Source organism: Carya illinoinensis, chromosome 3, assembly GCF_018687715.1.
Source record: "Carya illinoinensis cultivar Pawnee chromosome 3, C.illinoinensisPawnee_v1, whole genome shotgun sequence".
Taxonomy (NCBI): Eukaryota; Viridiplantae; Streptophyta; class Magnoliopsida; order Fagales; family Juglandaceae; genus Carya; species Carya illinoinensis.
Window position 1 is genome coordinate 6,629,986 of NC_056754.1, and position 16,853 is coordinate 6,646,838.

General features: G+C 37.5%; 3 protein-coding genes across 5 annotated transcripts; all 3 read left to right on the forward strand.

Annotated features, from left to right (window-relative positions):
* The first annotated feature begins 850 nt into the window (after nt 1–850).
* On the forward strand, nt 851–6,963 carry LOC122302894 (senescence-associated protein AAF, chlorolplastic). Of its 2 annotated transcripts, XM_043114352.1 has the most exons (13): nt 851–1,009; nt 2,148–2,544; nt 2,949–3,098; nt 3,864–3,937; nt 4,233–4,309; nt 4,416–4,487; nt 5,174–5,242; nt 5,447–5,493; nt 5,595–5,724; nt 5,813–5,881; nt 5,985–6,088; nt 6,434–6,509; nt 6,608–6,963. In XM_043114352.1, the coding sequence occupies exons 2-13, from the start codon at nt 2,210–2,212 to the stop codon at nt 6,749–6,751; spliced, it is 1,347 nt and encodes a 448-aa protein (XP_042970286.1). In that variant the 5' UTR covers nt 851–1,009; nt 2,148–2,209; the 3' UTR covers nt 6,752–6,963. The 2 variants fall into 2 exon arrangements, with proteins under 2 accessions (XP_042970286.1, XP_042970287.1); XM_043114353.1 differs by lacking the exon at nt 2,949–3,098.
* A 615-nt stretch (nt 6,964–7,578) lies between these two features.
* LOC122302893 (myosin-binding protein 3-like) lies at nt 7,579–13,181 on the forward strand. 2 transcript variants are annotated; one of them, XM_043114351.1, is made up of 5 exons: nt 7,579–8,614; nt 9,302–10,398; nt 10,508–10,726; nt 10,825–12,356; nt 12,483–13,181. In XM_043114351.1, exons 2-4 carry the CDS (start codon nt 9,432–9,434, stop codon nt 12,318–12,320), a joined length of 2,682 nt encoding a protein of 893 aa, XP_042970285.1. In that variant the 5' UTR covers nt 7,579–8,614; nt 9,302–9,431; the 3' UTR covers nt 12,321–12,356; nt 12,483–13,181. The 2 variants fall into 2 exon arrangements, with proteins under 2 accessions (XP_042970285.1, XP_042970284.1); XM_043114350.1 differs by lacking the exon at nt 7,579–8,614 and having other exon boundaries at nt 8,667–10,398.
* A 604-nt stretch (nt 13,182–13,785) lies between these two features.
* On the forward strand, nt 13,786–15,671 carry LOC122302895 (HMG-Y-related protein A-like). The gene is made up of 2 exons (XM_043114354.1): nt 13,786–14,001; nt 14,955–15,671. Exons 1-2 carry the CDS (start codon nt 13,942–13,944, stop codon nt 15,459–15,461), a joined length of 567 nt encoding a protein of 188 aa, XP_042970288.1. The 5' UTR covers nt 13,786–13,941; the 3' UTR covers nt 15,462–15,671.
* The last annotated feature ends 1,182 nt before the right edge of the window (nt 15,672–16,853 follow it).

The window sequence follows — 16,853 nt, forward strand, 5'->3', positions numbered from 1 at the left end:
ACCAAATAATAATAAAATATTTTTATTTTTTTCTTAAAATTATTATTTTTTATATATTTTACAATTAGCACCATGTGTTCAAAAATATCAATTTCATATATGTAAATATTACTAATTTCATATATCATCAATTTTATCAATAAATATTAGAGAAATGATATTTGTAGTCGTGGTTGTGCAAGCAGCGCACAGTCTCTTTGAAAAAAGTGAATTAATACGGGACCCATATGAAAAAAAAAACTAACTTTTTAATCGTAAACCCCACTATTTTTCAAACCGATTGCTTGACGTTTGCGGACTTTATGACTACATATAGTATTACTCTAAATATTAATATGTACTAAAAAAATATATTATCAACTTAATATAAATTTTATATATCAAAATCATCTGAATATAAATTTCACAAAGTTGATTTTAATGGGTAGGAGAGAGAAAAAAAATAAAAATAATATTTAGAGAGTGAAAAGTGATTATTCAAACTTGAAAAATTACAATTCATAACTATACAAAAATTTAGAAATACATAAATTAATATAAATAAATTTAAAGATATATTATTTAAATTTAAAGAGAAAAATAAAAATAAATAAATCAATACTAATACTCTTATAATTTATAACGGATTCGGTTTTGGGAAAAAACAAATAAAAAAAATAAAAAAACATAAATAATTATTAAGTAACGTGGAAAGTTAGTTTAAAGACGCGTGGCAACTGTAATGCAGCGCAAATCTATAAACGCAGAGGAGCTGATATATTTAAAATTTTAAATATAAATTTTTATGTCTCCAGATGAGTTGAAAAATCTCTGTTTTTTGTTTGGTAGCGTTGGCCTTCAAGGGGCCACAAGCTTAGCTTGTGGTTCAAATTCTCTTCCCAATTTTCTTGGCCTTGCGCCTTCGCTCTCCCTCCCACTCTCTACAATTTTACTAGCTTTCTTCCTACTTCATTTCCTCCCACCTCTCTCTCTCTCTCTGTCCTTCTGGAGACGGAGTGCCTCTTCACAGGTTAGTACCTCAGTCGCATTGCTTTTCTCGCCTCCCGGACTGAATTTTCCATTGCCTAATGGCATTATTATACACTTTTACTTAAATGGGTATTCTTTATTTTCTGTTTTCTAGCTGTCGCTCTTGAGATTGAGTTGCGAAACTTTTCTTCTATGTGAGACAACTCTGATGCGTCGAGGTTTTCTTTGCAGCAACTTTCTGTTTTCTATGCGAGTTTATTTTCTTCATAGGTACATGGTTGTAATATTAGTTGTCACTTTAGAATTCTCAAGGGTTTTATTTTTGGACGAATGTGTCACCCAAAAGTGTAATCGCAACCGCTTAAAGCTCTTGATTACAAACACTTGTGCCTTTAATCTTGTCTTAAACGCGTTGAACAATATTACCTTCGGTTTTCTTCATGTAAAACTATAGTAACCATCTGTATCAGGCGTTAAACCTGAGTAAATACGATAACCTTTATCATCACTTCAGGTTGTGAGGGTGAGGAGAGGTATTGCTCGAGGCTTCCAATGAAGTAATTTTTCTGTTTGAATTTGAAGCTTGACCTCCTTAAAATAATAAATTAAAAGTTTTAAGAATGCCGTTATATTTTGGCCTTGATGCTCCTTTGTAAACATTAATAGGCCTTCGATTTGGTGCTAAAGATTTTGCATTTACTAACAGCACAGAAATACAGATATAACTTACGGGGTACCAACCTATTCCTATGAACACTCACAGAAAGAAAAAGAAAAAATTACAGGATACCGTCCTTTTTCTTCTAATAAAATAAAATATGAACAGCACCTTAAGACGCCGTAATGGGGGGGGGGGGGGGGGGGGGGGGGGGGGGCTGGGGTAAAACACAAACTCGTGTGAGATATCGACAAGGTCATATAGAATGCTAGATTTGTAGGCTCTTCCCTATAGTTGCATTACTGAATTACTTTATCAATCTGTAGTCCGTTCACTGTGTCAGTAATCAATTATCTTCTTTTTCTTAAAAAAAAAAAAAAAGTTCAATGTTCAATGCAAACACAACTGCGGTGTGAAAATGATATGGTAGCTAGGTATACATTTTCTTCCATACTCTTTACCTGAATGCTCACAGAGAATATGTGACACTTACTGACGATTCCTTTTTGTTTTACTGTAGCTCTGAGCTTCTGTAAGGGAGATGCTGCTTGAGATCATTTCATCCTTGTCTTGATCCTTCCCATGGCACTTACTGCAAGCAAGGTTTCAAGTGATCCTGTAGCGAGTGATAGGAAAAATATCCTTAGATCACAGGGAGCTGCATATTCTTTTGCCCAGTCACCACAACATGATAAAATACATTTTCCTAGTCCCGTAATCAAACGGCAACTGAGCCATGGACATCTCTTGACAGCAAAATCGAGTTTTTCAAATGGGGATTTGTGGCGCAGATGTCAAAAACCTCTTAGTTTCATTGTCTCTCGGGGTGCTTCTATAATATGCAGGTCCAAAGGAACACACAAAACCAAAGAAAAAGAATTTGTTAGGAGTTATGGTGATTGTGAAGATGTATTGAGGTAAAAATAAGGAAGTGCCGATTACCAATTCTAATTTACCTGACATTAAGAACTTAACATCCAGATTCTTACATATCTTATCAATATAGTTTTACGTTGTTTTATTTGACTTTTTCAGTCTTCTTTTCTTTTTAATTTCACCATGTGCATGCATTGTTAAGTTGCCCGAAAGCTTTACCATTTACCATGATACATAAACACAGAAGAGATCATTGTATTGGGCATTAATGCTTTCATTAGAGTTTTTGCTCTGGTTTGTATTCTAGCATTTACTGGAAGGAGCATGCTTCTCCGTCAAATGATTTTGCAATTCCATGTTTCTGACATTGACTTATGTTGAGTTTTTAAAATTAGTAAATGCTGCTTTTATTTATTTAAATTTCTAAAATTTTATGGTAAACCAGTGCACAAATTGGTGATGAAGAAGATAAGCATCGAGTCATGCCTGAGAGTTGTCGCTCCAGTCTGGGCTTAACTGAAGCTTGTAAATTTGTCCACAACGATGCCAAGTTCGTAAATGAAAGGGCTCGTAATGACATTGTCTTGCTTTCTCGGTAATTATTCAGTAATCTAATGTGGACCTTATGATTTGTTTGAAAGATCTTGCAATGATCATGATCCCATGCATTGTCAATTTAACAAGTAAGAAAGTTTGTGAATAACTTGAAAAACATGGCAAAGATATCCATTATCTATTGAATTAGATGCAAGGAGTTCAGGTTGAGTAAGCTTTTATAGAAATCGTATTCATGTATAGAAACTATTTTTTTAAATCAGAAAAACAAGCCACAGTATACTTCCAGTGTACTCGGGCTTTGCCTATCTTTTTATCAATAAAATATCTTATTACTTATCAAAAAAATAAAAAATAAAACCCACAGTAGATCGTTTGGGTGGCATTAGTCATTTGATATGGTTTTAGATATAGGCTTGCTTCCTTTGTTGGAAAAGAAAAATATATTGTGTATCATGTGGTGTACATGGTTGGAGAGGAATGAGAGGTGTTTTGAAGATAGGAAGCGCACAATGGCGGAGCTCCTAAATTTTTTTATGCACACTTTAATGCTTTGGTTCTCAGCCATTGTACTTGATGGAAGCAATGTTCATGACTTTCTGTCCTTAATCTAGAATGTATTTAGGTGTTCTTTTGTATACTTCCTGGTACATGGGCTATGCCTATTTCATTTGAATGAGTAAAACTTACTTTTTTAAGTATAAAAAAAAGAAAAAGAAAAATATATTGGCTTAGCTAGAAGTATTTATATATATGGTTCGGACACATGCATTTCAACCGCTCATCGTGTGCCACTTTTTCTCAGTGGAATAATGAGGTTGGATGCCCGGGTTCGACAAGATGTAGCTATTCTTGGGTCAAAATTTCTTAAGCTTGATGGTAAATCATTACATCTCTTTCCAGTTTCATGAGCTCTTTCTGTTTTGAGTGTTACATATATACTTGTGTGTGTGCGTGTGTTATTTTCTAATAATATCATCTAACCTTGTGGAGTGAATCCAGTTTGTTTCATCACATAAATGTCATTTTCTTGCATGTGTAGATGTTTAAACATTCTGCTTTTGTTGTTCTAATGGCATTTTCATCTTACATGATGCCTAAACATGCTATTTTTATTTTTATTTTGTGCATATCAGATTTTTTGGTATCCTTGTGCTGACCTTATATTGTGCAGCTCGGGCGAGAGAAGATACTGAGAAAATTGATCGCAGTGTCAAAGAAAAAGCTGAGCGCCTTCATCATATTGCTACTGTATGTTATGGCTAGATTTTTTAGTCTTGTTTTACTTGGCAATGAAGACTTGAATTACTTGATAGTTTCTTTGTGGTGAAATTTTGGTGATCTTTGTATCTTGCAGAGCTTGACATACAAAGCACAGTCTAGATTGAAAAAAGCTGCTGATAAGCATTGGAGTGATGGAGCCCTAGAGGTGCATCTACTATATAATCATTTGTTCACTTGGTGCATGCCATGTAGTGTGGAAGTTGCACAAGTTTTAACCCAATTTGTGCTTGGTAAAGCTAGGTTCTGCTAGCAGTTGCCTAGAAAAGGTGAAGTCAAACAGTGTTGCATGTAGAATAGGTCATGCATCTGATGAATATAAATCATAACTCTTATCCTACACTAGATTGTCTAAAATTGAGAGAGAACTTTTGATAATGTCAATAAGGCGGGTGTGAAAGTCTGACAAGTCACTAATGTTGTTACAAGGTGCCTTTAGAAGCATCAATGTGACGTAGGAAAAAGAAAAATGGGTCATAATAGGAAATGTACTCTGAAGTCAAAAGCTGGCAATGGAAGCTATAGAGTTTTACAATGTGTAACATATAGAGAGAAGCTGCAATAAAAGGAAGACTTGTTTTGAATGAAAGGGAAAAGGTGAATGTGATACAGAGAAATAACTACGTCATGGTCAGAAGGTAATGAAGGGTTGTACATATTATAAAATAATTTTTTTTATGTTCCACGCAGGCTTATTTTTTTAAGCATGCAGAATACTTGTATATCTTTGGGTTTCTTGCTCTTAAAATGCAACTGTTGTATACTCATATTGCAAGTGCCAAGTAATATGTGGTATATGATGTATGCTCATGCTGGTTTATGAATGATTTTCAGGCTGATTTGCGCCTAGCTGACTTCCGTGCAAAACAACGTGCAATGGAAGATGCCCTAATGGCTTTGGAGGTCAAATTGATCTATTCTCTGACACTGATAATTAATGGGAAATTTATAAGATAATCTCATCATTTGTTGCAATGGAAATACTTGTATCTACTCTTTATCACTATCTTTTTATTTATTTATTTATTTATCTATTTTGAATGTATTGTGCACACTCTTATTTATTCTTCTTAAAATTTATTTTCTTTTCAATTTTTAAGCATGCAGTTTGTGAGAAATATCCATGACATGATGGTTAGCAAGCTGTACAAATTGTAAGTTTATTCTTTCCTTAGCTAAGCATCTGCCACCTGCCCCCAATGGAGGGGAAAAGTATACGTCATTGAAACCCTCACTCTGATACATTGCAATTCAGTCCGCTTCGTACAGAAAATGGTTCTCTCACTACCAATGATGTGATGGGGCGCATAATGCTTGAAAAAAATGGGAAAACTCTTGATTTCTTCGCCAGTGAAGTGTCTACTGACCGCATAGCTGCTATTCAGGTCCTCTTTAGGTTGTTTAAAACCACTTACTCCATCAGGTGCATCCGGAATCATAAGACTCATTCTGCTCCCCTTTGATTTTGCACAGGAAGCTTACTGGAGCATGGCATCTGCTCTTTCTGAAGCTGATGGGATTGACTATACTGATCCTGAAGAGGTTGGAATTTTTGTGTTTATTCATGCTCCGTATCATAGGGAGCCATCAATGTTATAATAGTTTTAGTGTCTATTTATTCACCATTCATTACTTTCTGGAGCAGCTGGAGCTGTTGATTGCAACTCTTATAGATCTTGATGCAATGGATGGTAAAAGTAGTGTATCGTTATTGGCAGAATGTTCAAGTTCTCCAGACGTCAGTACCAGGCAAGCTATTTAAATTAGGTGCTTTAGCCTGTTAGAGCTTCGTGTAAGTACACGATCCTGCACCTAGATCAGCAACAGTGCCACAGGCGATCTCTTTTTGTGATTTTTGAACTTATGATTGTTATCAATTATGTCACAATGGACTAGCCCAATGCCCACAAAGTATTGCTAACATAGGCGCATGTGTAATCCATATTAATGATTGACATTGCGTTTATACAAATTCTGAAGGGAGAGATTTTACAATATAGCAAGCAGTACTAACATTTACGTTGGTTGATATACAGTTTTGTATAATTTCTTTCATTGATGGATAATATATTTTTGTAATTATCTGTGGTATAGGCGAGCAGTAGCCAATGCATTGGCAGCAGCCCCATCCATGTGGACTCTTGGTAATGCGGGCATGGGGGCATTACAGGTAGCGGATTCTTAATTTGAAAGAAATACGTTTAAAACAGTCATAGTTTATTGTCCTGAACGGCAGAAAATGATGCCTCTGCACGGTTTTCTTTTCAGAGACTAGCGGAAGATAGTAATCCCGCAATTTCTATTGCGGCATCCAAAGCTATTTATGAACTGAAGAAACAGTGGGAGATAGAGGAAGGAGACAGCTGGAGGTTTATGATGAACCAACAGACTAATAATGAAGATAGCCAATAAGCTGAAGATGATGCAGTTACAAATTAAAATACTTAGATAGTTGTAGATATTCACAGAAGGTCTCGAGTTTTAGGATAAACCCTCTGATCACTAGAAAGTGATGTAAAGGAGAAGGCTTTCATATTCTACATGAATACTTTTTCTGTTTCCAACTTATTTTCCAAGATTTTCCATTCTCTATGACATACGAATCTGCTTTCCATTGCGAGCTATTAGCGAACCTGGGCTTAACGTGTACAGCTATAGCGTTAAACATGATGAACGGCTTGTTGATTTTGAATCAAAATGACTTACCCTGTTAATGAGAAATAGCCTCAACCCAAGTTAAGAATCAAGATATTGAAAACCTCTCTCATGGAGGAATCCTGGACCGATAAACAGGAATTTGTACTAGAATTCCTATTTGGATTAACAATATGATCATGGTCTTCATAGTCGACGGAGAGGAAACTTTGTTTTGTTTCACTTATTTATGTCCTTTTTAGGAATAGCGTGGAGAGGTTGCACTCCAGGATGGTTATGATCACATGAAGGTCTATTTTTTTTTCAATTTAATCTCTTTCAAGATATAGTTTTCCTTGTTTATTTATTAGTGGAGTGGCCGATTTATAAATTGAAGAACGTCCTTTAGACATTCTACTAGAAAAGTTCTACTCCAAACGAAGCATATTTCAGGGTTTAGGCTGTCAATCATCATACAGGGAACAGCATCACATGAATTCATGAGTTGCAGGTCTCATTGCAGAAATCCATCCGGCTTTGCATCTGCATGCTTAGGCAGCACAAGTCCACATTTAGCATGGGGGGATTTTGTCTAATTTCTTTACAGCTGCCGCTGCATGACTTTTCATCCATGCTTTAATGCCCGGATCTGCATATTTTTGTGTCTGTTGAAATAGCCCTATTCTTTCCTTTGGAACTTCTATATAGGTTGCACAAAGGTCCAGCATGGGAATTAAGTCACCCCACCATCGTGGATGGTGGGCTCCATGTCATTGTGGCAGGAGCTGATCACGTTTGGGTAGACAAAATTATGCGTTCCATATCACATGGTCGCTTTAGGATGCCATTGCCACAAGGATGGAGATCTCTACCCCATAAAAGACTGCACCTCAAATTCTTGTAAAGATATGTAAGGGTCCATTCTGGAAAGGGAGCCAACAGAGCCAACCCGATCATAGTAGCGGATTTAAATGGCTGTAGGCGTGTAAGCGGTATTCCTTCGTCAAGAGTGAGGATTGATTAATAGATTTTAGGGTATCAACCTCGAAAGAAAAAGAACTGTAGGTGCATGTGGGACTACTTCGCCGTCTGTGTCTAAAATCATCTACTCATAGTGATAGCCAACCTTCCGTGATTGTTTTCACTATCTCTTTCTTTCTTGAATTAAGGTTTAGTTTGGTGAGCTTTAGATGGATTCTTTGATTAATTATTCTCTGTGTTTTCGTAAATCCAGGAATGTAACTTTTCAAAAGCCAAAGCTGAGCCTTGAAAAGCAAAAGCAAGAAGGGAAACCTTGATCCCCACAAAACATTATTATAAGCTTTATTCATGCAAAGGGGTCTCAAATCTCTCTCACAGGGCCCCAGTTTGATCCACTCCACTCTCCTTTTTCTGTTCACTTTTCCTTTCCTCTTAGCCTTTCCATCATGCCTTCCACTGTTTGCTGTTTGACAACCTTGTTTCATCATTCCCTGCCAGCCACTTTTAATCTTTGATTAGTATTGTAAGTTTATATATAATTGATGTAGCTATACATTTATTAAACTAATCAAAACCATTGAAATTGTTCTGCAGACAATCAAGTATGAAAGGTCTGAGGACAGCAATGCAAAGTAGAAAATAAACTACATGGATCAATGGGTAAGAGCGTCTGTCTAATTCTGCAATTACAGGTGGGCCACAAATCGTTTATATAGAGAGGGTGGTGGGTCACTTGTTGCGCGTGGTGTAGCCCAAATCAAGTTGGGAGGACCACTGCGGCAATAGGGTATTTTTTGTTGCAAAAAGAACTATTTTCGTTTTGCTAGCAAAAGAGTTTTACTTTTACTACCTAATTCAATTACTCTATATAATATTTTCTTAGCAGGAAATCTTTCTCTCATAAATTTTGAGTTATTTTCTGTCCTACTCATATCATAATGGAAGTACGGTATAACTACAGCCACAATTACGACTAACATATGAAATTAAAACATGCAAGTAGAGTAAGTAACACCACATTCTGAGAGGCATCTCTGCTTCTCTTGCAACCTCTCAGTTTTGTTCTGTCAAAACTTCAAAAACATTCTTCCATTCACCTCTCTCTCTCTCTCCCCCATATGTATTTGCTAGTGTGAAAATAACAAGAAAATCCAGCAAATTCATGGCTAGCAACAAGTTTGCAACCATGTTGCATAGAAACACCAACAAAATCATCGTCACTCTAGTCTATGCTATCCTTGAATGGGTCTTGATAATCCTCCTCCTCCTCAACTCTTTGTTCACTTATTTGATCACAAAATTTTCCAATTTTTTTGGCCTTAAACCACCATGCCTATGGTGTTCTAGGGTTGATCACATCTTGGAGCCTGGAAGAAACACAAACTCTTACAGAGACCTTATATGTGACACGCATGCCGCTGAAATTTCCAAATTGAGCTACTGTTCAACTCATCAAAAATTGGCTGAACCACAGAATATGTGTGAGGACTGCTTGGCATCTCGACCAAGCTATGATGGCAGCTTCCTTGGAAGCACGCAGAGGATTGCTTTTGTTTCACGGCTGAGTGAGAACCACGGTGAAAATGGTACAAATATCTTCATGTGTTCATGCTGCAACAAGAACTTGAGCTGCAAACTGTGTCCTCCTTCTTGGCCTTCTTGGGGTGCTTTGAATCACAACCAGAAGGACGATTTGGTCATAGAAGAAGTGGATGATGACAGCAATGAAGGAGAGTACAAAGAGCTAAGCAGATCTTATTCTTCTCCAAGTCACAGAGAAAAGGACAATGAGATCCATAAAAAAAACTGGGAAGAAAATCAATGTGATGAAGGGATAGCAGATGAGCATCAGATACATTCTGATTTTGGAGGTTCTAGCTTCGTAGAAGTGGTACAGGAGGATGGTTCAATGATATTGAAGGACTCTACCGAGCAGGACTCCGATGATACCAGTTTTGTTCATCGAGCTTGTGATAATTCTACCATACAATGTTTCCCTGAACAAGATAACTCTTGCGAAGTGATCAGTATGCATTGCAAGAACTATTTTGCTTGCGAGTTAAATCGTTTAATACCAGTGGAGTTGATTGATTCTTCGACTACTGCAAACCTAGGATCATGCAACTGGAGAGAGGAAGATCTGAGAAAGCATGATCGACAGAATAGAGCTTCTGATTCTGAGGCACGAATTGAAACACAGTTCAATGTCACAACGGAGGCAGCATTTCTCACGATAAATGAGTGTCCAAATAGGGCAACTAAAGAAGAACTCGAAAGCTTTGAGATGGCTGAGTTTGATACCGACAATTATTTTACGGAAGAGGTGGTAGAAAGAAAACAAGATACGGTCTCTGAGGCATGTAGACAAGTTGATACTACTGAAGAACCTCAAACTTTATCCCTCGCCGAAGAAGTAGCTGGGAAAGAACCAGATGATCCACCAGGTACACAAAAATTCTTGTTATTTATAAACTATTCCATTATAATCTTTACTTTTCCTTGTCAAGGACACTACATTCATGTCATGCGTTTCCATTGATTGAAATGAAAAAGGAGCATGTGGAGCAGAAATAAACAGCATAAATCTCTTGTCCGATCAAAGTTCAGCCAAGACCGCCATAGTCACAGAAAAGTCGGACCATGAAGCTGAGACTCAAGCTGAAGAGCCAGTTTCTTCACTGACATGCCAACCAGAAGATCAGGCTTCCACTAATGACGATGTTGCTGAAGTTTCCACCACCCCTGATGCATTTATGGCTCAGGATGACCTTGGTAAGCCTCACATCTTATGCCCAATTATCAGTTAATCAATTGTAAAAAATACAGAAGTTACTATAACATAGGTTCTAATGCGAAATTTATTTTCCTAGGTCTAAGTCCTATGGAGAAAACTACCCAGCACGAAAAAATAATTTTGGTTGAAAATGCTCAAGAAGGGACAAACAATCATGGATCCTTTCCTTCAGAGCCTAACGAAGCAGAGGATGAGAAATGTCCCGATACACCAAATTCGGTTGACAGCCTCCATTACTCGCAAAAGAAACTATTGCTGTTTGAAAAGAGAGAGTCAGGAGCTGAAGAGTCTTTAGATGGAAGTGTGATAAGTGAGATGGAAGGTGGTGATGCAGTTACCACCATTGACCGGCTGAAAGCAGCTCTAAAAGCCGAGCGAAGAAATTTAAGTGCTTTATATGCAGAACTAGAAGAAGAGAGAAGTGCATCTGCAATAGCTGCTAACCAGACAATGGCTATGATCACCAGGCTTCAAGAAGAGAAAGCAGCAATGCAGATGGAAGCATTACAATACCAGAGGATGATGGAAGAACAAGCTGAATATGACCAGGAAGCGTTGCAACTTTTAAATGAGCTCATGATCAAGAGAGAGAAGGAGAAGCAAGAACTTGAGAAAGAATTGGAATTACATCGTAAGAAGGTCTTAGATTATGAGGCGAAAGAGAAGATAAGAGTGACAAGAAGAATCAAACATGGAAGTTTAAGAAGCAGAAACTCTTCTGCTTCTTGCAGCAATGCAGACGAAAGTGATGAATTATCAATTGATCTAAATCTTGAAGCGAGGGATGAAGACAGTAGCTATTCCAGCCATCAAGCTACCAGTCAAAACAATAGTCCTGATAAAGCAGTTTTGAATTTGGAGGAAATGGCACTTGACTGTGTGAAGCATATGAGTGCTCTTGATGAATCATTGGTAGAATTCGAGGAAGAGCGGCTGTCCATTCTAGATCAGCTCAAAGCACTGGAGGAAAAGCTTATCACATTGGGTGATGATGAAGGATATTTTGAAGATGGGAAATCAATTGAGCGGTCCTCGACATATGGTGCCAAGGAGTTTGACGATCACGTCTTAACTAGTCCAGAAGAAAATGGGGTTCCAGGGAAGCATTCCTCACTGTATGTTGTCAAAGAGGTTGACAAGCATGACTTTACCAGTCCTGAAGAAGATGGGATTTCATTTGGGTTTTCGAAGGATAAATTTTATCCAGAGAGAAAAACCATGGATTCAATGGCAAAGAGTCTCCTTCCTCTCCTAGATGCCACTAATAACAAAAATGAAGAAGGGTTGTTATATGAAGCAAAGGGTGAATCCGAATATGTTGAAATGCAAAACTCCTTTGAATCCCATTTCGAACTTGATGTAAATAAACTAGCCATTGAAGATGAGGTGGATCATGTTTATGAGAGGCTGCAAGCACTTGAAGCGGACAGGGAGTTTCTAAAGCATTGTATGAGCTCCATAAAGAAGGGAGACAAGGGAGTGGATCTTCTTCAAGAAATCTTACAACATCTTCGCGATCTGAGGGCTGTTGAGATTCGTGTGAAGAACATGAATGATGATACTCTAGGGTGAAAGTGCAGTAACCTGCCACAAATGAGAAGACAACAGGTACTATCTAATTTCTGTTTGCATCCACTAATTCTATCTTGACTTTTGACTGCAATGAAATTGTACTCCATATTACATCAGACTTGAATTTGTATATGATAACTCCTAATTTTTCGAAAAATGCAGATGCTTTTCTCAGAGATGATCAGTAGGCTGAGTCTGCAGATGTAAGGTGGTTAAAGAGATCACACTTCATACTGAGCACGAAAAAAAGCTCATCGAAATATATGCTTTCTGGTGCCAGGAAATCTCTTGATGGAGAAGGAGAGTCCTGGTATGGTTTTTTTGAATTGGTGCATGAGATTCAGCTACCGAATTGAAGTCTGCCTCAAATTTCTAATTTCTTCTTTTGCTACAAGTTTGGTGCAAAGCGTACGTAGAATTTTGTGGTACCTCCTCACTACGAGTTTTTCCCAAGCGACCGTGAAAGATGTACATTAAGGGAGTGCATCTTCTCTGCCTGACCTCATGATCGTGTAGGTCAGGGTATGCACTTCAATTGTTTTTGGATAGTTTCATTCCTGTTTCTTTCTTACAGGATGTGAGAGAGGAGATCATCTTCAAGGAGAAGGCTTGAATTTTTCTTGTCCTGATCTTTTGGTCCGTTAAACTTTGCATGGGTTTTCAGCATCCAGGCCGGGCTGTAATTTATTTGTATAAACAAGCATCAGCTGTGTCTATATTTGTTAGTGAGGGTTGTCATTAATGTTCTAGCAGCTCTTATATCTTTCCATTTGTTAGTTGGTGGCATTAACTCCTTTGCATGGTGTGTAGTGAAAATCTTGTACTGCACAAAGTTTAATTGAGGGATGATACGTTCTTGAATATTTCATGTCATTTTGACGGACTTTAATTAATGTGGTATTTTATTTTTTATTTTTTATTTTTTATTTTTTTAGTTTTTTTCAAGATTTCTTCTAGACACCAGGAGGCCAAAAACTGGATCCCAAGGACCCAAACCCAACAATCAGCACCTATGTGGAGGTTCATGTTCGGGTCAGAGTTACTGAGGCCCAGTTTCAAACCGGTTTACTAATAGGACTACCTGCGACCCACAGATGTTTTTAGATTTTCTGTTAAAAAAAAATGAAAAATTCTATGTGCAATCACTTTTGTGCATTTCTTTGTGCACTCCAGTGATATGATTAGTTGTGTATTAAAAAAAATTAATTCAGCCAATTATATCAGTGGAATGCACAAAAAATATACAAAAATAACTCTACGTAGCATTACTCAAAAAAAATATTTTGAAATTTTTTCCGCAACGGGATGAGTGCATCCCGGTGTCTCTCAAGTCTCAAGTGTCAACTAATGAAGTGCCCCCCGTCATCGATCATTGTGTGTCTCTCAGATCTACCCTTATCCGTCCGACTATCATCCACTTAAGGATTCCAAGCCGTACATTTAAATAAAAAAACGAATTTTTCACATATATATTGGACTAGCTTTAAATGCAGCGTTCAAATCTGTGCGAGTGCTTTCAACTGGAGAGCTCTCTCCCTAGCTTCCTGCTCTGCCTTCAGTAAAAGCGAAAGCAAAAAGCCTCTCTCCGTCTCTCTCCCTGTGAGTCTGCACCTCAACTCTCATGGCGACTGAAGACGTTACTATTAGAGATAAACCCAAATCACTTCCTCCTTACCCAGAGGTACACCAATCTGTCCCTACAAATCTCCATAAATGAAAAAAACAGGCCTTTTTTTTTCTCACTCTTATCCCTTCTTTCCCTTAGCAAGGTTCAACTCTGGTGGATCCCTTTTTTTACTTTCGGTTTTCAATCATTTAGTTTTCGCTAATTTCCTGTGTTTTAATTAAGAAAAGGAAAGAGTTTCTGATATAACAATATAATAACTTTCCCTTTTGATCCTCATTTTTCATCTTCTTCGTCAAGTGTGAGCTCTAATTGATCTAAATTTCTTCCTTTTTTTTTCATTGATTTGGGTTTTGCTACTCGTGCTTGATATTTGAATTTTTGTAATTAAGAAATGGGTTTCCGGAAGAATTAAAAAGGACTATTTTTTTTTTAATTTCCTTTTTAACTCTCATTTTCTGATTCTTCTCGTCGCAATGTCCTCCCGTTGATCTCTGTATTTCTTGGTCTTTTATTTCTTTGGTTTGTGCCCCTTCAAACTATTTGTGGGTATTGTTGAAAATACGATATAAAATTTAGAAAGAAGAAACCGTCCACAGTTGAGCCACAATTCTACGAAATTCTTTATCTTGAACTGCTTTTGTTCTTGATATTGCAGTTGATTTTTTCATTATTTAGAGAGGAATATACTAATCCATTAAAACGTCACACTGTTTTCTAGTAATCAATCTGAATTTTTATCGGTTTTTAAACCCTCAAATTAAAAATACTACCTTTCTCAAATTCCCATCCTAAAGAATAAGAGAGAATAGCCATTTCTTTATGAAGTCTGGGCTGTGGAATTGCAGATGATTCTGAAAATAATTGAACCAGTGAACGTGGTACTTGATTTTTTTATACTAATCCATAAGCTAATTGCTCAAGATTTTTCTTTCAACAGCCAGACAAAAGATAAATAAAAGGAATATATAATAACCAGTTGTGATAATGCTTGAGCTTTGGAATTCCAGATGATTTTGAAAGCAATTGAAGCATTGAACGACAAGAATGGCTCCAACAAATCATCTATATCAAAGTACATTGAGTCGATACATGGGGAGTTGCCTGCTGGGCACTCAGTACTACTACTCACACACCACCTCAACAAAATGACAGAGAGTGGAGAGCTGGTCTTCTGGAAAAACAACTACACGAAGCGGGACCCCAATGCCCCTCCCAGGCGGGGCCGTGGCAGGCCGCCAAAGCCAAAGGTCCTACTGCCAACTGGCATGGATTTGGCTCCAGCGAGGCCTAGGGGCCGGCCACCTAAGGACCCAAATGCACCTCCAAAGCCGCCCAAGATGAGGGTCTCAACGGGTAGTGGGAAGCCAAGAGGGCGGCCGAGGAAGATGGCAAGGCCCAGTGGGGGATTGGGAGGATCGGTAACAACAGTGCCGGCATCTAAGGCTACTGGAAAGCCGAGAGGTCGGCCTCCAAAGGTGAAGGCTCCGGGGACTGGAGTGAGTGTTCAACAATAGACACTTTAATGGTGGCCGTGGTAATCAACGTGACGTTAGTTCTAGTTTATAGTTTCCCATGTAACTGCATGTACAATGCAATGTAGCTGTTATCGAGGCTTGCTTAGTTTCTAATTCTAATGGAGGATATGGCTTGTTGTAATGATGCTTTTAGGATTTGTTTATTTGTTGTGTTTTTATAATTCTATTGCATGCATTATCTTCATTTTATTGGCCTAGAATCTTGATTACTTGAAGTGGATTTCGTTGTTTGCTAACCGATATTTTGCTTGGTGCCTGTTTTGTTTTGGATTGAATTTTGCGGCAGTTGATATGATTGGAGATTTGTTTGCAAATGGGTATTTAGTGAGCTGATGGTGCCGCAAGAGTCTTCTTCTCTCCCTAAATAGGACCAACATTTTCTTTGATAGGATTCTTGTCCACAGTCATTGGTGTGTCTTTGTCTTTGTAAAAGGCCCTTTGGCCCACACCGGCTTGACGTGCGGATGGGAGCTGGTTGACGGTGACTTTTGTGGGGAATGATGCACAAATTGTTTGTGGGCGCGCGATTGAAGAGATGGGCTTGTGATATCATAGATAGAGAAATTGTTTTTTTAATTAATGAATTTGTTTTCCCTAATTTTTTAATAATTAAGAAAGTTATTATTAATAAATTTCATATCTTTCTTAAATATTTAAAAAATATGTAAAAAATAAAAACAAAAAAACAAATTGCATAGTGATTGGTCCAAACTATCAGGACTCATCATCGATAAGTACGACACCAGAAGCTTCTTTCGGTGCTTTTATGGTGGTATGGACCCTGGTTTCGGGCCTTTCGGCCATAAATTTAACTCTGACCCCCAACGTTATAAGCACGGCTGTCTCGTCTACGTGACCCCATTGCTCTACAGCTGATGGGCCATTGTCTGAAAGCTGATGGCATCGTTTGTTTGGACATAAATCTTAACTTGTTTACTAAGTATTTGCTGATTTGAGAGTATAGAAAATGATAAATGCACGTCTCTTTTCATATAATGCCTTAAACTAAGAAATTAAAAAGATTATAGTTTAGATGGTGCAATTCGTTCAGGCTGTTATGCACATCTAAATTGTCAAATAAATCTTTTATTTGTGCTAAGATTATATATCACCTTTCGTCACTCTATATCCTTCATCTCTCTGCCTCATTAAACAAGACTATAATCCTACCTTGCACATTTTTCGTGAGACACTTGTACAATAGAATAATGATTTGTATAAAAATTTTAAATGAATAGATAAAATACAGTGTTTTTTTTCTTGTGAAACCTATCAAATTTGTCTATTTTAAACATTAATAACCTATTACTTAGAATGATTGCATTTTTGTTTTTAATGTGATTTGGAGCCAAGAGTGTCTGACCGTTTTGT

Bases quoted from the DNA above. Each gene is read 5' to 3' on its own strand.
- LOC122302894 (XM_043114352.1), top strand. From the start codon at position 2,210: ATGGCACTTACTGCAAGCAAGGTTTCAAGTGATCCTGTAGCGAGTGAT. The intron at 4,488-5,173 runs GTGCATCTACTA...AATGATTTTCAG, and splicing joins GGAGTGATGGAGCCCTAGAG to GCTGATTTGCGCCTAGCTGA. The intron at 6,089-6,433 runs GCAAGCTATTTA...TCTGTGGTATAG, and splicing joins TCTCCAGACGTCAGTACCAG to GCGAGCAGTAGCCAATGCAT.
- LOC122302893 (XM_043114350.1), top strand. From the start codon at position 9,117: ATGGCTAGCAACAAGTTTGCAACCATGTTGCATAGAAACACCAACAAA. The intron at 10,399-10,507 runs GTACACAAAAAT...GAAATGAAAAAG, and splicing joins AGAACCAGATGATCCACCAG to GAGCATGTGGAGCAGAAATA. The intron at 10,727-10,824 runs GTAAGCCTCACA...TTATTTTCCTAG, and splicing joins TATGGCTCAGGATGACCTTG to GTCTAAGTCCTATGGAGAAA.
- LOC122302895 (XM_043114354.1), top strand. From the start codon at position 13,942: ATGGCGACTGAAGACGTTACTATTAGAGATAAACCCAAATCACTTCCT. The intron at 14,002-14,954 runs GTACACCAATCT...TTGGAATTCCAG, and splicing joins CACTTCCTCCTTACCCAGAG to ATGATTTTGAAAGCAATTGA.